Below are 23,282 nucleotides of genomic sequence, written 5' to 3'. Positions count from 1 at the left end.
ATTTGAAGCACATGTAGATAATATTACCAGGATAGCATTTTTTCACCTCAGAAATATTGCCAAGATAAGAAATATATTGTCACCAAATGATGCAGAAAAACTAGTTCATGCTTTTATTACGTCTAGGTTGGATTATTGTACCGCCTTACTGTCTGGTTGTTCAACTAGGTGCTTGAACAAGCTTCAATTAGTCCAGAATGCAGCAGCGAGAGTTCTCACTCGAACCAGAAGATATGAGCACATCACCCCTATCTTATCCACATTGCATTGGCTTCCTGTGAAATTTCGCATCGATTTTAAAATACTACTCTTGACGTATAAAGCATTAAATAGTCTCGCGCCGCAGTATCTGAGTGAACTGCTAGTGTCTTACAATCCGCCACGCCTACTTCGATCAAAGGATGCAGGCTGCTTGTCAGTACCGTGTATTATTAAAACTACAGCAGGGGGCAGAGCTTTTTCTTACAAAGCCCCAAAATTCAATTCAATTCAATTCAATTTTATTTGTATAGCGCTTTTAGCAATTTCCATTGCCGCAAAGCAGCTTAACACAGTCAAAAGAATCATTTAAGTTTGTATGAAATGTGAATTTGTATGAAGCAAAATGGTCAGTTTGTCCCTGGTGAGCAAGCCGAGGGCGACAGTGGCAAGGAAAAACTCCCTGAGATGGTAATAGGAAGAAACCTTGAGAGGAACCAGACTCAACAGGGAACCCATCCTCATTTGGGTGAAACAGAAAGCAGTAAATGATCTGCATTTATACAGTGTGTAGGGTGGGAGGCAGTTCAGCTATAATAGCTGATGTTAATTGATGTTAATATGGAGTCCAGGTAGTTATTGAAGACCCAGTTAGACTTGTAAGAAGTTCCAGTCCTGAACTATCGAACTGTCAAGTCCCCAGAGAAACAGTTGCCAACACCAGTCAAGGCCAGAACCATTTTCTAGGTAGAGAGAATCATCCCCAGACACCAGACGCATCCCAGAGAGACACACGTGGCATCCATGTGACGAGATCTTTAGCCAGAAGCGGGGCACCAGGATGGGTCAGACAGGTCCGGAGGGCAGAGGGAGTCTGGATCACTGGCACCTCGGGAACGACATGTGTAGCTCGACAGAGAGAGAGAAAGAGTGAAAGGGGGAGACAGGAAGAGAGAGGAAAGAGAAAGAGGGGGAAAAGAGAAGAAGAGGAGAGATGGCAGTTAGGTATGGTCACAGTCACACAATGTATAATGTGTATGTATATTAACTGTAGAGTGCAAGCAGAGACTCCGGCAGGACTAACTATGACAGCATAACTAAAAGGGAGGAGCCAGAAGAAAACACAAACATGAGGGCTTCCTGAGATGTAAAGCAAACAATCACCTCACCGTCAGCAAACCTGAGTGATCAATGAGAGTGAGGAAGACAGCATCCAAACATACCAGTTCACCATAATACTCTACGTCCATGAGTCCCCCAGATCTGCTCCTTTACCTATGGCAAATCTATTTATAAAAATGCTTGGCTAAATAAATAGGTTTTTAGCCTGGACTTAAACACTGAGACTGTGTCTGAGTCCCGAATACTATTTGGAAGACTATTCCATAATTTTGGGGCTTTGTAAGAAAAAGCTCTGCCCCCAGCTGTATTTTTCATAATACGCGGTACTGACAAGCAGCCTGCATCTTTTGATCGAAGTAGCCGTGGCGGATCGTAAGACACTAGGAGTTCGCTCAGGTACTGCGGCGCTAGACCATTTAATGCTTTATATGTCAAGAGTAGTATTTTAAAATCAATGCGAAATTTCACAGGGAGCCAATGGAGTGAAGATAAGATAGGGGTGATGTGCTCATATCGTCTGGTTCTAGTGAGGACTCTCGCTGCTGCATTCTGGACTAGCTGAAGCTTATTTATGCATCTAGCTGAACAACCAGACAGTAAGGCATTGCAATAGTCCAACCTAGAGGTGATAAAAGCATGAACTAGTTTTTCTGCATCGTTTAGCGACAATAAATTTCTTATCCTGGCAATATTTCTGAGGTGAAAGAATGCTATCCTAGTAATATTATCAACATGAGCTTCAAATGAAAGGCTGGAATCAATAATCACACCAAGGTCTTTCACTGTTGCATTTAATGGAACAGAAAGGCCATCTAAAGTTACGGTGTGATCTAAAATTTTTCTCCTAGCTGTATGCGGTCCTATGAATAGAACTTCTGTCTTATCCGGATTTAGCAGAAGGAAGTTAATTAGCATCTAATTTCTTATGTCCTGCACACATTGCTCAATTTTAGTAAGCTGTTTTTTCTCATCAGGTTTTGCTGAGACATATAACTGTGTATCGTCAGCATAACAATGAAAACTAATACCATGCTTACGGATTATGTTGCCCAGAGGAAGCATGTAAAGGGAAAAAAGCAGTGGACCTAAAACTGAACCCTGCGGAACGCCAAACTCCACTAGAGAACATGCAGAATAATCACCATTTAAGTCTACATACTGATAACGATGGGTCAGATAGGATCTGAGCCAGGAGAGGGCTGTACCCTTAATTCCTACTACATTTTCTAATCTGTGAAGAAGAATAACGTGATCAACGGTGTCAAAAGCTGCACTGAGGTCGAGTAATACAAGCATAGTTACACAACCCTGATCAGAGGCCAATAGGATGTCATTTACTACTTTACCGAGTGCTGTCTCTGTACTGTGATGAGGCCTAAATCCTGACTGATACAGTTCATGTATGCCATTTCTATGTAGATATGAGCATAGCTGCTCCGCTACTATCTTTTCCAGAATCTTAGAGATAAAGGGGAGGTTTGATATTGGCCTGTAACTGGACAGCTGACAGGGGTCGAGGTCAGGTTTCTTAATTATTGGTTTGATAACTGCTAATTTAAAAGATTTTGGAACATAACCAATGCTGAGTGAAGAATTTATTATTCTCAACAGGGGTTCTGTTATTGCTAATACTATCTGTCTCAGAAAATGGATCTAATATACAGGTTGATGAATTTGCAGAAGAGATGAGTGAAATTAGTTCATTCGCTTCAAGGGGAGTAAAGTATTCTAGGTTCTGATCTGACATGGCTAGATTAACATCTGCATCAATTACATTGTTCGGTTTCAAAACCTCAATTTTATGCCTAATATTTACAATTTTATTATTAAAAAAGTTCATGAAGTCCTCACTATTGCATGATGTTGTTGTGGAGATTTCTGCAGTGGTCTTATTTCTGGTTAATTTGGCTACAGCATTAAATAAGAATCTAGGATTATTTTTGTTATTTTCTATAAGAGTGGAGAGATACGTTGATCTAGCTACACTAAGAGCTCTTCTATAGTTCAGGATGCTCTCCTTCCATGCTATTTGAAATACTAGCAATTTAGTTTGATGCCATTTACGTTCTAATTTCCGAGCAGTCTGTTTTAAAGTGCGCGTGTGATCGTTATACCAGGGAGCAAGTTTCTTATCTCTAATAATTTTCCTTTTAACTGGAGCTACATTATCTAAGGTATAGCGAAATGTCGACTCTAAATATTCAGTCGCCTGATCGAGTTCTGTGGAATCAAATGGCGATCCAATCAAAGTTGATAACTCTGGGAGATTATTGATAAAGCTCTGTGTGGTATTTGTTGTGAACGTACGTTTAAGCCAGATTATCGTTGTAAATAACTGCGACGCCTCCTTCTCGACCAGTTAACCGAGGCTGGTGTATGTAGTTGTATCCAGGAGGACTAGCTTCATTTAGAGCTACATACTTGTCCTGTTTAATCCAGGTTTCAGTTAAACATAATATATCAAACTCCTGGTCTGTGATAGTTTCGTTAATAATAACTGCTTTAGATGCAAGAGATCTAATATTTAACAGTCCTAGCTTCAGATCAGAGGTGCCGGCTGCGCATTCAGTCTGATCCAAGTTTGTGGTCTTTATGTTAATTAAATTACTAAAACAGACTTTCTGAGTCTTTCTAAATTTGTTTTTAGCTCGGGGAACAGACACGGACTCAATACAGTAAACCCTGTGTGACGACTCTATGCAGCAGATGGTTGGTTTAGCCTGTCTGTTTGCTCCCTGGCCTGGGCTCTGGATTGTCACCGATTAACTAGGCCTCTTCTGAGACTATGAGCTATACTGCAAGAAATGAGAGCAGCACCTTCCCGAGTGGGATGGACACCGTCCCGCCCTAACAGGCCAGCTTTGCCCTCAAAGGTCTTCCAATTATCTATGCAGCCCAGGTTGTTTTTCAAAAGTATTTCAAAGTTATGGAATAGTCTTCCAAATAGTGTTCGGGACTCAGACACAGTCTCAGTGCTAAAAACCTATTTATTTAGCCAAGTATTTTTATAAATAGATTTGCCTTAGGTAAAGGAGCAGATCTGGGGAACTCATGGACGTAGAGTATTAGGTGAACTGGTATGTTTGGATGCTGTCTTCCCCACTCTCATTGATCACTCAGGTTTGTTGACGGTGAGGTGATTGTTTGCTTTACATCTCTGGAAGCCCTCATGTTTGTGTTTCCTTCTGGCTTTCCCTTTTTAGTTATGCTGTCATAGTTAGTCCTGCCGGAGTCTCTGCTTGCACTCTGCACTAAATATACATTCACTTTTTACATTGTTCGACTGTGACCATACCTAACTGTTATTTCTCCATCTCTTTGCTCTCTCCTTTTCTGCTCTCTCTCTCTCTCTCTCTCCCTCTCTCCTTTTTTCTCTACCTATCTCTCTGTCGAGCTATACATGTCGCTCCTGAGCTGCCAGTGATCCAGACCTCCTCTGCCCGCTGGACCTCTCTAACAAATCCTGGAGTCCTGCTTCTGGTTGGACATCTCATCACATGGATGCCCCCGTGTGGTCTGCCTGCAATGTGTGTGGTGACTGGGGTTGGTTCCACTTTTCCATGAAGGTGGTCCTGTCCTCGACTGATGCAGACAGCTGTTCTCTGAGGACCTGTGACTTCAGTCGCTCAATAGTTCAGGACTGGAATTTTTCACAGTCTACCTGAGCCTCCAGGAATAAACTGGACTTTAATCTTACACATATTCTCTTATACTGAACTTCCAGTCTCGCATATTATTATGCACATCAATCCCTGCAATCTGTTTTGACCCAGATGAGGATGGGTTCCCTGTTGAGTATGGTTTCTCTCAAGGTTTCTTCCTATTACCATCTCAGGGAGTTTTTCCTTGCCACTGTCGCCGTCGTCCTAGGCTTGCTCATCAGGGACATCCATATAGTTTTGATTTATACACATTCAAATTTCATACAAACTTAATTCTTTTGATTATGTAAAGCTGCTTTGTGATGATGTTAATCGTTAAAAGCACTATACAAATAAAATTGAATTGAATTGAATTGATCATGTCTCCAGCGTACTTAGAGAACGTTCTACTTTGATGGTGCCCAAGCACTAGTGAAACACTGGGATAAGTGCATTAGTGTAGCAGGGGATTATATAGAGAAATAAAGGGAGTTTTTACTTTCAGAAAAACAGCTCCCAGAGATCCAGACCAGCTCATCCCATTGCACCTGTCTAACTCATCCTGGTAATAAACTCAACTGGACTCCATGTTAACTTGGACATCGTCTCTTATGTTGAACTTTCAGCTGTCTAACACAGTATGTCAGCAAAAACTTTCTGCTGACCCATAAAAACAGTGAAAGGCCATGGGATACAAGTGACCAACAACAGCAGGAAAATAGTAGAGGCTTTGGAAAGTGCAACGTAACTGGCAAAAAGACTGGCATAGTCCGTGCTGACCCAGTATTGGTATCAGTCTCTGTGAAACAATAAAGAGAAGGAATGAGCTCCATAAGTCGGACAGTCTAACTCACTTGGCTGCTCTGGGTTACTGTGTCTCTCTGTGTCTGTGTGCCTATGTTTTTACTTGAGCATGAATGTTCGATTCTCTACTCTGAGGTGTGATGGCTTTGCTGTGTGCCTCCTCAGGTGCCCGAGGGGCGCTGTTATTTTAGCACCACTGCAGCAGTCAGGTGAGGAAAACTTTTTTTTTTCAGTAGGGGTTGCAGTCTGGCATGTACAACAACACACACACACACACACACACACACACACATGTATACTATGTGTAGGCTATGTGTATACCGGGTGTATGTTGTGTGTTTTGTATCTGTGCCCTGTGCTCTGTGTTACCACGTGTACCTGTGCTCATACCTTTGCTTTTGGTGTCCTCTGCCATACTGAAGCAGGTGCTGAGGTAGAGGACAGGAATAGCGTTGTCTGAGCTGCCGAGGCAGTCAAAATGATTCAGGTTGATTTCAGACGGGGAGAAACTGAGCTTTGCTGAGACGGACACAACCGGCCGAGTTCTGAGAAAAACAATCACATCATTTAGGTCAAAAGTAATCTTTACATGAGAAACGTTCCCTGCATTTAGAGTCATTACAATCACACTGTACATTTGACTGAACTGTACCTCAAGAGTAAAACGGTCCCTTGTGCTCCAACAGCAATGTCTATCAGACCATCCTGTCCCATGTCCATTACACCATCAATCGACAAGCCGAAATGCTGAAGCTGCTTATTAATGGAACTTGCAACAATTCTCTACACACACACACACACACACAGAGAGAGAGAGAGAGAGAGAGAGAAAGAAAGTGCATAACATTTTAAATATACAGTAAAGTAAATGACAGTATATGATTGTGTAAAGCTTATTTGTTAATCAGGCCCTGCAATCCGTTATCACCCAAATGAGGATGGGTTCCCTGTTGAGTCTGGTTCCTCTCAAGGTTTCTTCCTATTACCATCTCAGGGAGTTTTTCCTTGCCACTATCGCCCTCAGCTTGTTCACCAGGGACAAACTGACCATTTTGATTCATACACATTCACATTTCATACAAACTTAAATAATTCTTTTGATTGTGTAAAGCTGGTTTGGGACAATGACAATTGTTAAAAGCGCTATACAAATAAAATGTAATTAAATTGAATAGATAGCCTTTTGTCTGTTTGGAGATGTAACAGGGTTTACTGGGACAGAAGTCGGAACTGTATACTACTTTAATGTGGTGGATGTTTGAGGTGTACCTGGCTGTATTGGGGTGAATGTTTGAGGTGTACCTGGCTGTATTTGGTGGATGTTTGAGGTGTACCTGGCTGTATTGGGGTGGATGTTTGAGGTGTACAGTACCTGGCTGTATTTGGTGGATGTTTGAGGTGTACCTGGCTGTATTGGGGTGGATGTTTGAGGTGTACCTGGCTGTATTGGGGTGGATGTTTGAGGTGTACCTGGCTGTATTGGGGTGGATCTTAAGGTGTACCTGGCTGTATTGGGGTGGATGTTAGAGATGTATCTGGCTGTATTGGGGTGGATGTTAGAGATGTACCTGGATGTATTGGGGTGGATGTTTGAGGTGTACCTCGCATTTATGGACTTACTAAATTCCTTTGAGGTTAAACAAAATATAAATGAATCAACTCACCGCTGTAATCATATGCTAGATCTAATTATATCTCATGGTATAGATGTCTCTAATATAGAGATTTTACCTCTAAGTAATGATATCACAGATCATCACCTCTTGATATATACTCTACCTGTAAAACAGATTAGCTGTGTCTCCCCACGTTATCGATTTGTTAGAAATATGAATCCGACTACTAAAGACAGATTCACAAGTAATCTGCCGGATCTGTCCCAAATTCTTATTAGACCCCTAAATGCAGACGATCTGGGTGAAATGACTAGCAGCATGGGTACTATTTTTACCAGAACATTAGACACTGTTGCTCCCATCAGATTAAAAAAAGTTAGAGATAAAACACTTGCTCCTTGGTACAATAGTCATACTCGCACCCTAAAGAGAGCAACCCGTAACCTTGAGCGAAAATGGAGAAAAACTAAATTAGAAGTTTTTCGAATTGCGTTTAAAGACAGTGTGTGCAGCTATAGACAGGCTCTAAAAACTGCTAGGACCGAGCATCTTAGCCAACTGATAGCAAGAAATCAAAACAATCCCAAGTTCTTATTTAGTACAGTAGCCCGCCGAACAAAACCTAAAATGCCTGCAGAGAGTACTCCACAACATTTTAGTAGTGAAGATTTTATGGACTTCTTTAAGGAAAAAATCGATAGCATAAGGAAGAAAATAACGGAAGTTCAACCTCTAATAGCATCTCATGATCTAGTTCAGCCTAAAGTTTCACATTTAGTTTTTCAGTGCTTTACAGGTGTAGGACAGGAAGAGCTGTATAAACTTATCACCTCAGCTAATTCAGCAACGTGCCTGTTAGACCCAATCCCAACCAGATTTTTGAAAGAAGTGATGCATACGGTTGGAGAGCCACTTTTAAACATTATTAATTCTTCATTATATCTAGGTCACGTCCCTAAACCTTTCAAGTTGGCAGTTATTAAGCCGCTCCTTAAAAAATCTAATTTGGACGCAAATGAAATAACAAATTATAGACCAATTTCAAACCTCCCCTTTATATCAAAAATATTAGAAAAAGTAGTATCAGCTCAAATATGCACATTTTTGCAGGAAAACAACATCCTTGAAGAATTTCAGTCAGGTTTCAGGCCCCATCATAGTACAGAAACTGCACTAGTTAAGATTGCAAACGACTTGTTTTTAGCTTCGGACCAAGGCTGCACCTCAATTCTAGTCTTGCTTAATCTTAGTGCTGCATTCGACACTATAGATCATAACATTCTCATAGATCGCTTACAAAATCACATAGGTACAAAAACAGCCTTTTTCCATCTTAGAAATATCGCCAAACTTAGGAGTATCCTATCCGTATCTGATGCAGAAAAGCTTGTTCATGCATTCATGACCTCCAGACTGGACTATTGTAATGCATTACTAGGTGGTTTTCCTGCATCCTCAATAAACAAGCTTCAGTTAGTCCAAAATGCAGCCGCCAGGGTTCTCACCAGATCCAGAAAATATGATCATATAACCCCAATATTATCGTCCCTGCACTGGCTACCTGTTCAGTTTAGAATTAATTACAAAATGGTATTACTTACATACAAGGCTTTAAATGGTTTAGCTCCCACATACCTAACCAGTCTTCTAAAACGCTATAATCCGCCACGCTCCTTAAGATCACAAAACTCTGGACTTCTGGTAGTTCCCAGAATTTCAAAATCTACAAAAGGGAGTAGGGCTTTTTCATATTTAGCTCCAAAACTTTGGAATAGCCTTCCAGACAGTGTTCGGGGCTCAGACACAATTTCCCAGTTTAAAAGTAGACTCAAGACGCATCTCTTTAATCTGGCATACGCGTAACTCATCCCATAACTTCATACTTCAGTACACCTATCCTGAATGGCAACTACGCTAATTCTCTCCATCTGTTCTGTACTTTTCTACCCATCCCGAGGCATCTGGAGATTGTTCCAGCTTCAGTAGATAAAGGCCAACCCTGTGATGATCCTGAGGCATCCAGAGAAGGATCCTGAATTCTGCCTTATTATGATTGGAGCTACACATCCTGCTCCTGTGCTCCCAGTGATCCAGACCCCATCTGCCCTCTGCACCTACTGACTCATCCCTATGCTGAACTGGACTTCATGTTAATTTAAATAATTTCTGTTATATTGTACTCTCAGCTGCATAACACACATGGTGTTATATTATCTCTATCTGTTATCACCCAAATGAGGATGGGTTCCCTGTTGAGTCTGGTTCCTCTCAAGGTTTCTTCCTATTGCCATCTCAGGGAGTTTTTCCTTGCCACTGTCGCCGTCACCCTTGGCTTGCTCATCAGAGAAATTTCATTCATTCATCTCGTTATTATCTAGAGACACTTTTCTCACACATACACAATTTATTATTATTATTATTTTTTATTTTTTATTTATTTATTTTTTTTTGTGAATTTCTTTCATCTTTGTGAAGCTGCTTTGAGACAATGACCATTGTTAAAAGCGCTATATAAATAAAATTGATTTTGAATTGAATTGAATACCTGGCTGTACTTAGAGCGGATGCCGTGATCATGGTTGCCGAGGTAAATGTAAACGGCTCCTTTTTGATCATCTTCCAGTGGCGCTCCAACAGCTAAATCCTTCAGCTGGTCTCCATTCAGATCTGATACAGCAGCTAAAGTCATCCCAAACCGACCCTGAGCTGATTCACTAATCTCCAACTGCTTCTCCAATTTCAGCTGCACACACACACACACACACACATACACACCCACACACACACACACACACACACACACACACACACACAGAGTATCAAACACACACAGAGTATATTTAATGTATTTTGTTTCGGTACACATACAGTATATTTAAAATTGTCTAAATGACCTGGAGGGTGTGATAATGAGTAAAGTTGAATAAAATACTGTGTACAGCGTGATGAGGTACAGTGCCAGTCAAAAGTTTGGGCACACCTTGTAATTATTGTTTTATTATTATTATTTTAGAACAAAACTGTTTTTTATTTCTATTTTATGAAATAGCACATATGAAATTAAATAATTACATAACAACAACAGCAACAGTAAGTTGTTATTTTAGGACATGAAGGTCAGCTGGTTCTGGAATGATAAAACTGTCTCTCATGAAGACCTTCCCAGGAAAACAAGACCAAAACTGAGCTCTGCTGCAGAGGAGAAGTTCATTTAGAGTCACCAGCCTCAGAAATTACCAATTAACAACCAGCACCTCAGATTAGAGCCGTTATGAAGCTTTACAGAGCAGAAGGAGCAGATAAACATCTCAATATCAACTGTTCAGAGGAGATTATTGTGTGTTTTAGATAAACACTTTCAGTATTGTTTTACAGTGTAGAGAGAAATAAACATCAGGAACCACCATGGAGTTAGTAGGGGTGTACAAACTTTTGACTGGTAGTGTACATAGACGCTGAGGTATAAATATACTGCTTCAGTAACACACACTGTACAGTAGTATGCTTGTGTGTGTGTGTGTGTGTGTGTGTGTACCTGCTGTGTGAGTCTGTAGATATACACCCGTCCCTCTCTCTGAGGATGAGGTTGGTAATACAGCGGAGCTCCAACCACGAGGAAGTCAGTGTTGTTGTCTGAGTCCAGGTCTAACACACACACCGATCCTCCGAAATACGAGCCGATCTGCAGATGTGTTGGATAATAAATTATTACATAACAGGTAATCAGTGTTTGTTCTGCTGTTGCTTCCTGGTTTTCGTATTGTTCCAAAAATAAAATTCAAATTTTATTTGTCACATACACAAACATACACAGTACGAAATGTAGTGAAATGCATTATACGACTGCCATTGACCCTAAAAGAGAGTTAAATTTTACAAATAAGAAATAAATATGAATAAAAGTAATACGATAGAAATTAAATTAAAAAATTTAATTGAACTAGGAAAAAATAGAACTAAAAATAAAAATTGAAATGTGCTAGGAAAAAATAGAACTAAAAATAAAAATAGAAATATGATGTACAAAATAGAAATATACTGTGCAAATTGAAATATACTGTACGGTGTATGCAAATATGCATAGAACAAGTGTCTTAGTGCAGAGGTTATTAAAGTGTCTTTGTGCACTGGCCCAGGATGTAAACGTAAAACTGTAAAATGTAGTGTAGTTGTGAAGGTAGGTGTGCAAAGTTATTAAAGTGTCTTTGTGCAATGGTCCAGGATGTAACGTACGATATGTAGTGTATATATGAAGGAAGGTGAGCGTGTAATTGTCCATAGTGTTCATGGATGTAAGAAGATTGATAGATTTGACCAATTATGAAAATATTGTGTAGTTCTGCATAGTGGTGTGGTTGTGGTTGAGAGACCTTATCGCCTGCGGGAAGAAGCTCCTCCTCAGTCTCTCTGTGTTGGCCTTCAAGGAGCGAAAATCGCTTCCCAGACCGCAACAGAGTAAACAGTCCGTTATTGGGGTGGCTGAGGTCCTTCACGATCTTCCTGGCCTTGGTCAAGCACCGCTTGCTGTAAATCGATTGCAGGTCAGGGAGCTCGATGCGGATGATGCGCTCAGCTGATCGCACCACCCTCTGTAGAGCTCGTCTGTCCTGCATGGTGCTGTTCCCGAACCAGGTCGTGATATTTCCCGTCAGGAAGCTCTCGATGGTGCAGGAGTAGAAATTCCTGAGCACCTTGGAGGGCAGTCTAAAGTCTTTCAAGCGTCTGAGGTGGTAGAGACGCTGCCGGGCCTTTTTTACCACGGTGTTGATGTGACAGGACCATGCCAGGTCCTGCATGATGTGAACACCGAGGTATCTGAAGCTGTCCACTCTCTCCACTGGGCTCCTGTTGATGACGGGGGTCTGGTAAATCCTCACCTGCTTTGTACTAAAGTCCACTATCAGCTCCTTTGTCTTACTGACGTTCAGGAGGAGATTGTTTCTCTGGCACCAGTTCTCCAGATTTCCAACCTCCTCCAGGTAGGCCGTCTCATCGTTGTTCGTGATCAGGCCCACCACAACAGTGTCGTCAGCAAACTTGATGATGGTGGTGGAGCTGGTAGTGGCCACGCAGTCGTGGGTGTACAGAGAGTACAGCAGGGGGCTCAGAACACAATCCTGGGGGGCTCCAGTGCTGAGAGTGAGGGAGGCTGAGACATGTCCGCCCATCCTTACTGCCTGTGGTCTGCCAGTTAGGAAGTTGGAGATCCACTGACACATAGATGAGCTGAGTCCCAGGTGCTCCAGCTTGGTGGTAAGTGTGGAGGGAATTATGGTATTGAATGCAGAGCTGTAGTCGATGAAGAGCATTTTCACATAATTCCCCCTCCGAGTGTCCAGGTGAGTGAGAGATGTATGGAGGAGATGAGAGATTGCATCGTCCGTGGAACGGTTTGGACGATAAGCAAACTGTAGTGGGTCGAGTGTGTCTGGTAGTGAAGAGATGATGAAGTCTCTGACCAGGCGTTCAAAGCACTTCATCACTACTGAAGTGAGGGCTACAGGGCGATAATCATTGAGGGAAGCAGGATGAGGTTTCTTTGGGACAGGAACAATAATGGACTCTTTGAAGCATGTGGGGATCACCGACTGAGATAAAGAGATGTTGAATATCTCTGTGAACACAGGTGCTAGCTGGTCTGTGCAGGCTCTGAGAATACGGCCTGAGATGCCGTCTGGTCCTGCTGCTTTCCTGGTGTTCACTCTCTTGAAGGCTTGTCTCACGTCATGCTCGGTGATGATGAACGCGCTTCCGGTGCTGGCAGTGACTTCCTGTCTGCAGCCGTTAGCGCCGCTAGCATTAGCATCGCTAGCGTCCTTAGCTGCAGCCTCGAAGCGAGCATAGAAAGTGTTCAGCTCATCTGCCAGAGACACGTCTGCGTTTATCATACCGGATGTTGGTGCTTTATAATCCGTTATTGTTCTTAATCCCTGCCACAGGCTCCTAGAGTCACTCTGTTGGAGTTGTGACTCTAGTTTCCTCCCGTAGCGCTGCTTCGCCTCTTTCACCGCCTTCCGGACGCTGTATGACGCAGCCTTGTACGGTTCTGTAAGGGTCCGCCACTAGAGGCCACTGTTTTTATTTTGTAGTTTTGTTGGCCGACTCAGTTTCCCAGCAGGCACCTCGGTCAGGTGATGCGGGTGCACACCTGAACCGAGGTAGCCATCAATCAATCTATAAATAGCTGCTTAGACTGGGAAACTGGGTCGAGCATTTTTGGTACCACCACTGTCATTTATGTGGGCATTTTGGTTTGTTCTGTTTTGTTATCTGTTTAGTTTGTATTTTGATTTTAGTTGTGTTGACTTGGGCTCTCTTATTGGCAATGTCTCTGTGTATGTTTTGTGTGTCTGTGTTAGTGGAGCTGATTCAGTCAAGTCCTCCTGTGTTCTTGTGGTTAGCTAGAGCAGGTAAGTAGTTAGGTGTGTGTGTGGCTAGGAGCATGATTAGCTAAATTCTATGTTGAGTTATAGTACAGTTACGGTACTAGCATGCTTCTAGCCATAGCCCCTCTGTGTCTCTAGCTGTCCTGTGTTTCCTCTCCCCCTAGTGTCCCAGTGTGCCTAGGTTTAGAGTGCTGTCCCTCCTGGCTTTGGAGTAACGACTAGCTTGTGAGTGCCGCCTCGCTTAGTCTTGGAGGGCTGCCTCGCCTAGCCACTGGGTATCCCTTGTCTGTGTTTCTGTGCCCCTATTCCCTAGTGTGTTTAAGCTATTAGGTAAGTATAGCTTAGTGCATGTTGGGGCTAAAGACATGCTTAGCTAGGTGTATGTGTAGCTGACTGCCATGGTTAAGCTTAGCTTAACCATGTTTAGCTAAAAGCCATGGCTAGCTGATTGCCATGTCTTTAGCCCTCGTCCCGTCCCTCTCTTGGTCTCTCGTCTCTAGTCTTTACGTGTCTCCCGTTCTCTCTAGTGTCTCCCGTTCTCTCTAGTGTCTCCCGTTCTCTCTAGTGTCCAGTTTCAGCTCCACGCCTCGTTTGTGTCCTGTTATGTGTTTGTCCCCCTGCCTGTGTCTCGTCACAGGACGTGTTTTGTGTCTCCTCCTGCCTGTGTCTCGCCACAGGACGTGTTTTGTGTCACCCCCTGCCTGTGTCTCGCCACAGGACGTGTTTTGTGTCTCCTCCTGCCTGTGTCTCGCCACAGGACGTGTTTTGTGTCTCCTCCTGCCTGTGTCTCGCCACAGGACGTGTTTTGTGTCTCCTCCTGCCTGTGTCTCGCCACAGGACGTGTTTTGTGTCTCCTCCTGCCTGTGTCTCGCCACAGGACGTGTTTTGTGTCTCTTCCTGCCTGTGTCTCGCCACAGGACGTGTTTTGTGTAACCCCCTGCCTGTGTCTCGTCACAGGACGTGTTTTGTGTCTCCTCCTGCCTGTGTCTCGCCACAGGACGTGTTTTGTGTCTCCTCCTGCCTGTGTCTCGCCACAGGACGTGTTTTGTGTAACCCCCTGCCTGTGTCTCGCCACAGGACGTGTTTTGTGTCTCCCCCTGCCTGTGTCTCGCCACAGGGCGTGTGTTTGTTCCCCTGTCTGTGTCTTGCCAGAGAGCCCCTGTTAGCACAAAGTTAAGTATTGTTTGAGTTTGTTTGTTCCTTTGTTTGTATCTTTATTTATACTTTGTGTTTAACTATTATTAAAAAGACTCTTTTTGGTTACACCACCCCTCTGCCTCTATGCCTGCTCCTTCCGCCCACGGCGTTCAACACCTGCCACAACACCCCGATCATGACAGGTTCCATGTCCCCCGACGCGAGTCCCGTGTTGTAGGCAGTGGTGCGAGATCTCAGAGCGTCGCGGATGGTTTTATCCACCCACGGCTTCTGGTTGGGAAACGTTTTAATAGTCTTTTTTTCTACGGTATCGTCCGCTAATTTCCCGATGAATCCCACAACCGCTTCCGTAAACACGCTGACGTCACCATCGGAGCTGTTTCGGAACATGTCCCAGTCTGCGTCATCGAGTGCGTCCTGTAACGCGGCCACCGATTGGTCCGTCCAGCGCGCGACCTCCCTCTGAACCGGAACTTCCTGTTTCAGCCTTTGTTTGTATTTTGGCATGAGGAAGATGGCGGCGTGGTCGGATTTACCAAACGGTGGACAAGATTGTGCCTTGTAGCCGTCCTTGACCGTTGTATAGCAGTGGTCCAGTGTCCTTTCACCCCTGGTGGGGCAAGTGATGTGCTGATAAAAGTTTGGCGCTGCACGTTTGAGGTTGGCACTATTAAAGTCCCCCGCCACAATAAGCGCAGCGTCCCGGTGTTGTGTTTGGTGCTGTGTGAGTGCCTCATGCAGCTTGCATAAGGCAGTGTCCGTGTCCGCTTGTGGTGGAATATAAACGGCGCTGATTATGACCGATGTAAACTCCCGAGGAAGGTAAAAAGGACGACACATGATGGACAGTAGTTCCAGGTTTGGTGTGCGTGTGAGAGGAACAACGCTTGTGCTGTTGCACCAGCTGCTGTTCACCATTAAACACACGCCGCCTCCCCTTGACTTCCCCGAGTCCCGCGTCCTGTCCATGCGATGAACCGAGAAGAACTCGGCCGGCTGGATGGCGTGGTCCGGCACCGCTGGGTTCAGCCATGTCTCGGTGAAGCAGAGGAGAATGCAGTCCCGAATGTCTCTCTGGAACTTTATCCTGGCCCTGAGGTCATCGAGCTTGTTTTCCAGTGACTGGACGTTGGCGAGCAGGATGCTAGGCAGAGGTGTGCGGTGTGCACGGGCTCTTAGCCTGTTCCTGACGCCGGCTCGTTTCCCTCGGGGCCGCCGCTTCGCGTCGCGTCCTTTGTTGTCCCTCAGGATCTCACTCGGCCAGCTCGGATCCGGAGTTAAAAACGTCGAATTGTGAGTACATTGTATACCAATAGAAACAAGAGTGTCTCTATCATAACTAATGTACCCCATGGTGGTAATTTTGCCGGTTTTAAAACGCTGTAAACTAACTTAAAGAACAAAAACAAAGAAAAGGTGGTCGGAGCAGTCGTGACGGCAGCCGACCTCACCGGCGCCATCTTGGAATCGCGCCATTCCCGCGAAAGTTCTTTGATTGTTTGTATCAACGTTTAAATCACACTGCCTTTTCTTGTTTATACTAAATAACAACATTAACTAGTTTTACGCTTTAATACTACTGGATTTTTGCCTTTTTCTGTTTTTTTGCGCTTTTTTCGAAGAACGCGCGTATCATCTGAGAACAGCAAGCGGAATCCATCACCAAATAATTAAAACTCAGTACTCGTACTCAGGTACGATATAATGGACAATATTCAGCTTGTTCAGTGTGTGGTAGTGAGCACACACTGAATTTTACTTGTGATAGGTGTGTGTTAGTGAGCACTCTGACGGAGAAGATATTAGCTTTAGAGGAGCGCATCCAGACTTTAGAGAGGGTTAGAGAGCGCAAGACCAGTGTTATTCTATTAAGCTAGGACTGTTAAATATGAAATCTCTCATATCTAAAGCAGTTATAGTTAATGAAATTTTCACAGACCAGGAGTTTGATATACTCTGTTTAACTGAAACCTGGATTAAACAGGACGAGTATGTGGCTCTAAATGAAGCTAGTCCTCCTGGATACAACTACATACACCAGCCTCGGTTAACTGGTAGAGGAGGAGGCGTCGCAGTTATTCACAATGATAATCTGACTATTGTACAAAAACACGGACACAAATTTAATTCATTTAAAGTTCTCTATAGTAACATAACAAGTGTAGCTACAAATATTAAGTCAGCTCAGTCGATTCCAATAATCATTATTTACAGACCTCCAGGGCCGTACTCTGAATTTCGTAGTGAATTTGCAGATTTCCTCTCAAACCTAGTCGTTTCAGTAAAAGACCTCGGTGTGATTATTGATTCCAGCCTTTCATTTAAAGCTCATGTAGATAATATTACCAGGATAGCATTCTTTCACCTCAGAAATATTGCCAAAATAAGAAATTTATTGTCGCTAAACGATGCAGAAAAACTAGTTTATGCTTTTATCACCTCTAGGTTGGACTATTGCAATGCCCTAATGTCTGGTTGTTCAACAAAGTTGTTAAACAAGCTTCAGCTAGTCCAGAATGCAGCAGCGAGAGTCCTCACTAAAACCAGAAGATACGATCACATCACCCCTATCTTATCTTCACTGCATTGGCTCCCTGTGAAATTTCGCATTGATTTTAAAATACTACTGTCACACACACGCGCCTTGCGGCCGGCACTAGGACCCGGAAATAGTACGGTCGCAAAACAGGAAGCATAAAAGGAGACAAGATGGCGCTTCACATCGCTCAGTCATTGAGTTTGCCCATGTCGGTTCAGATCGTCTGTTTGCCATTTCGTGAGTACTCACTTTCTTGGGTCTACTTTCTGATTCGAGTATGTGTTTATAGGGTGCGGGTTAAATTTGTGTTTTTCCCTTGCTTCCCTTTCATGAGAGTCCTTAGAGTAAATCGCGTGGTTAACCTGCCTACTCGCTTGCTTCCCCGTTTGGGTTTACCATCCACGCTACAAAGGGCTAACCGCTAAGTGCTAAGTCTTCTGATCATCCCGGTTAGTTTCGTGACAACTACTTTTGCAGACAGTTGTTCTCTGAGGACCTGTGACTTTAGACGCTCAATATAATATAATAAAATGCACTCCATTTAATTTCACACATCTCCTGTTATACTGAACTTCCAGTCTCACATAGTTTTATGCAGATCAATCCCTGCTATCTGTTATCACCCAGATGAGGATGGGTTCCCTGGTGAGTCTGGTTCCTCTCAAGGTTTCTTCCCATTACCATCTCAGGAAGTTTTTCCTTGCCACTGTCGCCCTCGGCTTGCTCACCAGGGACTAACATATAATTTTGATTCATACACATTCACATTTTATACAAACTTCATTCTTTTAATTGTTCAAAGCTGCTTTGCGACAATATAAATTGTTAAACGCCTATACGAATAAATTGAAACATAAGACTAATAATTTTTCCATTTTTGCATATTTATTGACTTTTACGATCACTGCACATTGGCACACTCATGTACATTTACACTCACCCTGGATATTTCTGGACATTGGCACATTTAGGCACCTTCTCACTCACCCTGGACATTTCTATTAAATTTCATTTTTGCACATTGCACATCACACATTCATGCACATTTGCATATTCATGAACATACCTACTTAATTCTACCACAATCCAGTTCTTTTTCAGTGTACAAATCCATTTTTTTTCTTTCAATGTAAATAATGTGCATATTTATATTTACAAAAAAATACAGCTATAGGTTTTCTATATTTCAATATTTCCTATATTGTATAGCTAAGTTTATTTTATATTTTTGCTAGATTTTTAATAGCTATGTTTTTCTCTGGCTATGTTTCTACATATTCTATTCCTTATTTTATTCCATAATTCATTTTTTATTTTAACCTTATTTCATTTTTAGGTCATGAGTGGTCGTAGAAGCATTTCGCCGCATATAATTTTATTTGTCAAATAAACAAATAAAATAATATTTGAATTTGAATTCTATTCTATCTTATGAATTATTCTATTTACTACACTGTCATGGTGGTGTAGCGGTTAGCACTGTCGCCTTGCACCTCTAGGTTACAGGCTCGATTCCCGTCTCTGTGTTTGTGGAGTTTGCATGTTCTGCCTGTGCTTGATGTGTTTCCTCTGGGTACTCTGGTTTCCTTCCACAGTCTAAAAACCTTCAGATTAGCTAATTGGCGTTCCCAAATTGCCCATAGTGTGTGTATGTGTGTGTCCTGCGATTGGGATTGGGACCATGTCCAGGATGTACCCTGCCTCATGCCCTTAGTTTCCTGGGATAGACTCCAGACCCCTTTGACCCTAAATTCAGGGTAGATGATGAGTAAGTGAGTGAGTGAGTGAGAGCTCAGTCTGACTCATGTGTGCAAAATAAATCTCCTCCTGCTGAACCCTGGCTCTGAGTCTCCTGATCCTGTTGTCATCTAATGCGCTGGTCAGATCCAGAAGATCGTATTATAAATTACAACACAGTGCAGAGGAAACAGTTCATTCTTACCAGTTCTCCTGCGATATTGCTGATGGCTTCCCACTTGTCAGTGCTCTTCCTGAACAGAGTCACCCGACCCCTGTAATCACATCTCGGTGCTCCAGAGAACACAAGAGAATCTCTGCCCCTCTGCCCAACCACAACAGAGTAACCTGAACACACACACACACACACACACACACACCAAATGTCACCTTATTACAGAACCAGGACAGTGTAAGCTCAGCTGCTGAGGTTCTGCATTAGATCTGGACTAATCACGTGTACAGTACATGCCACTAACAGCTCAAAGAAACAGAGACATGTGCTTGTGTAACAAACAGTGTAACATACCATTGTATGAATCATTATTTAGGTTTATGTCTTTGATTTCCATCTCACTGATCGAAGCTTCAGATCCTGTGACCTCATACAGGTTTCCAGTCCAATGATTAGATCCAACCGCTCCCAGTATGAGAGTGTCCTGGAATAAATAAAGAAGTGGTGAACTGTTTGTGTTTAGACAGATTTTAGAAAATGTATTGTATGCACATGTAACTTTATAATGAGCATTTCACTACATATCATATTGTGTATGGTTGTGTAGGTTAAACTCTTTTCAGTTTATTCAGACTCCATTTACAGTATATACTACATCTGTTTCCCTCATTGCTGAATCTTGATTGTGTTTGATGGGTCATTTAATTAAAATTTCTAATGTTGATATCCATAGTTTACCCCTGTGTATAATCCCTGCTCTTTTTCCAGTTTGTTCTTTTTCTGTCGCTATTTGTTCATCTAAATGCAGAGATTTTGGCATTTTATTTGTTTGTTGTTTTATTTTTATTGCTCACTTTACAAAAAAAAAATGCAGTTTTATTGTTTTCTTGCAGTTATACAGTTTTTCTGAAAGTAAAATTAAGTACAATGCAGTTTAAATGCAGTTGGAATGCAGTTGTATTGAAATATAATTATGAAACTTTGTACTTTTTAAAGAGTTAATTGCTAAAATAGGCCCATATCAATTATTTTGGCAAAAGTTCATTTGTTTGAATCCAGCTCCAAACAACAAAACTCCAATTCCGGGTACGTTATCATGTTTAGTATTAAGAAATTTGCATTTTATTCACGTGATGTCAACTTACTATGTCACATCTATTTAAAGAAATCTTTGAAAGGAATCAGCATTGGTAGTGGTCCATTTTGTATTGAATATAAAAAAAATTTGTAAAATGCAACCACGAGGGGATGCAATCCAGTGTCTTCTTGTGCCAGTCCCAAGTCTGTATAAATGCAGACGGTTGTGTCAGGAAGGGCATCCAACATAAAACATTTGCCAAATCAATGATGCGAATCACAAATATAATTCCCATACCGGATCGGTTGTGGCCCAGGTTAACAACGACCGCCAATGGTGCGGTTGAAGCTTAGGAGCAGGGTTCAAATTGCTTTACCATAGTGTGGATAGGAAAAGAAATGGAGTAGGAGTTATTCTGAAAGAAGAGTTTGTAAGGAATGTTCTAGAGGTGAAGAGAGTATCAGATTGGGTGATGAGTCTGAAGCTGGATATTGAAGGGGTGATGTTCAATGTTGTTAGTGGTTATGCCCCACAGGTAGGATGTGAGTTAGAAGAGAAGGAGACATTCTGAAGTGAGTTAGATGAAGTGATGCAGAGCTTCCCCAGAGGTGAGAGAGTGGTGATTGGTACAGACTTTAATGGACATGTTGGGGAAGGGAACAGAGAACAAAATGTGATGGGCATTTTTGGTCTTCAGGACAGAAATGTAGAAGGACAGATGGTGGTGGACTTTGCAAAGAGGATGGAAATAGCAGTAGTAAATACTTTCTTCCAGAAGAGGCAGGAACATAAGGTGACATATAAGAGTGGAGGCAGAAGCACTCAGGTGGACTACGTCCTGTGTCAACATTGTAATCTGAAAGAGATCAGTAACCTCAAAGTGTTGGTAGGGGAGAGTGTAGCCAGACAACACAGAATGGTGGTGGGTAAAATAACCCTGGTGGTGAGGAAGGTGAAGAAGACAAAGGCAGAGCAGAGGACAAAGTGGTGAAAGCTGAGAAAGGAAGAATGTTGTGTAGTCTTTATTGAGGAGTTGAGAAAGGCTATGGGTGGTCAGGAGGTGCTTTCAGTTGACTGGACAACTACAGCCAGTGTGATCAGGGAGATGGGTAGGAGGGTACTTGGTGTATCATCAGGTAAGGGGAAAGTGGACAAGGAGACTTGGTGGTGGAATGAGGAACTCCAGGAGTTTATACAGGGAAAGAGGCTAGTTTGTTTAACAAAATCTTGGAGAGTGAGAGGATTCCAAAAGAATGGAGAAGTGTATTGGTGGCGATTTTTAAGAACAAGGGAGATGTGCAAAGCTGTGGCAATTACAGAGGCATAAAGCTAATGAGCCATACAATGAAGCTGTGGAAAAGAGTAGTGGAAGCTAGATTAAGGGCAGAGGTGAGCATTTGTGAGCAACAATATGGTTTTATGCCTAGAAAGAGTACATCAGATGCAGTATTTGCTTTGAGGATGCTGGTGGAGAAGTACAGAGAAGGTAATAAAGAGTTGCATTGTGTCTTTGTAGATTTATAGAAGGCGTATGACAGGGAGAGGAGCTGTGGTGTTGTATGAGGAAGTCTGGAGTGGCAAAGAAGTATGTTAGAGTGGTGCAGGACATGTATGAGAGCGCTAAGACAGTGGTAAGATGTGCTGTAGGTGTGACAGAAGAGTTTAAGGTGGAGGTGGGTCTGCATCAAGGATCCTTTTTGTTTGCTCTAGTGATGGACAGGATGACAGATGAAATCTGAGGAAATGATGAGGTAAGACAGAAGTCTCCATGGACTATGATGTTTGCAGATGACATTGTGCTCTGTAGCGAGAGCGTGTAACAGGTGGAGGAAAATCTAGAGAGGTGGAGGTATGCTCTGGAAAGCAGAGGAATAAAGGTTAGCCGCAGCAAGACAGAATACATGGGTGTGAATGAAAGGAACCTAAGTGGAATGGTAAGGCTACAGGGAGCAAAGGTAAATAAGGTGCAGGATTTTAAGTACTTAGGGTCAACGGTCCAGAGCAATGGAGAGTGTTCAAAGGAGGTGAAGAGGCAGGTACAGGCAGGTTGGAATTGGTGGAAAAGTGTCTGGTGTGTTGTGTGATAAAAAAGTATCAGCGAGAATGAAAGGTTATGAAGTGTTTTGGACATGTTTATAGAAGAGATTGTGAATATATCGGTAGGAGGATGCTGTGGTTGGAACTGCCAGGGAGGAGGTCCAGAGGAAGACCAAAGAGGAGATTTATGGATGCAGTGAGAGAAGACATGAAGTTAGTTGGTGTAAGAGAAGAGGATACAGAGGATGGGGTTAGATGGAGGCAAATGATTCGCTGTGGCGGCTGCTAAAAGGGAACAGCCAAAAGACAAAGAAGAAGAAGAAGATTAAAAAAATTGTAAAATCGCATAAATAAATCATGGGTAGTGTATACTATCAGTAAAAAAAAAAAAAAGCACATTATGATGAGTTTAATTTTCAAGACGCGTGAAATTTGCTGTCTTTTCCATTTCAGGAATTAAATATGCTAACAATGTCATTTTTGGGCTTTACTGTGCTCCGTAGAATCTCAGTGGTACCTCATAACCCCTCATGGGCGAGCTGTCTCCCTAAATGCGTGTTCCCTGGACCGTTCCTTGTACGAGGTGAGACTAAAAAAACGCATCCCGATGGGGGAACCAACTTTGACACAACACTAGCATTTGAGCCTCACAGCGGGGCGAGTGACGACTGGGTGCTAAGGCTAGCCCACCAGAGCACACCTACTCTGCGCTTCACGTGTCCAGCAGGTTTGCTCTCCTGTATCTGAACCCATTACTGGAGGTATAGGCTCAGACTCCTTCTGTATTTCCT

The 23,282-nt window shown here is 42.7% G+C and overlaps 1 protein-coding gene across 1 annotated transcript in view; it reads right to left on the bottom strand.

Annotated features, from left to right (window-relative positions):
• Window positions 1-23,282, bottom strand: part of LOC128506723 (integrin alpha-M-like) — a 100,052-nt gene that overhangs the window by 41,030 nt on the left and 35,740 nt on the right. Inside the window, exons 11-16 of the mRNA XM_053477289.1 lie at window positions 19,731-19,860; window positions 19,407-19,549; window positions 10,917-11,063; window positions 9,927-10,124; window positions 6,418-6,548; window positions 6,156-6,310 (exon numbers count right to left, since the gene is read on the bottom strand). Of these exons, the coding sequence (XP_053333264.1) occupies window positions 6,156-6,310; window positions 6,418-6,548; window positions 9,927-10,124; window positions 10,917-11,063; window positions 19,407-19,549; window positions 19,731-19,860 (904 nt within the window). The remainder of the gene's footprint in view (window positions 1-6,155; window positions 6,311-6,417; window positions 6,549-9,926; window positions 10,125-10,916; window positions 11,064-19,406; window positions 19,550-19,730; window positions 19,861-23,282) is intronic.

Source organism: Clarias gariepinus, chromosome 18, assembly GCF_024256425.1.
Source record: "Clarias gariepinus isolate MV-2021 ecotype Netherlands chromosome 18, CGAR_prim_01v2, whole genome shotgun sequence".
Lineage (NCBI taxonomy): Eukaryota > Metazoa > Chordata > Actinopteri > Siluriformes > Clariidae > Clarias > Clarias gariepinus.
The sequence above is the reverse complement of the archived record's forward strand: the minus strand, read 5'-3'. Positions and strand labels throughout refer to the sequence as shown.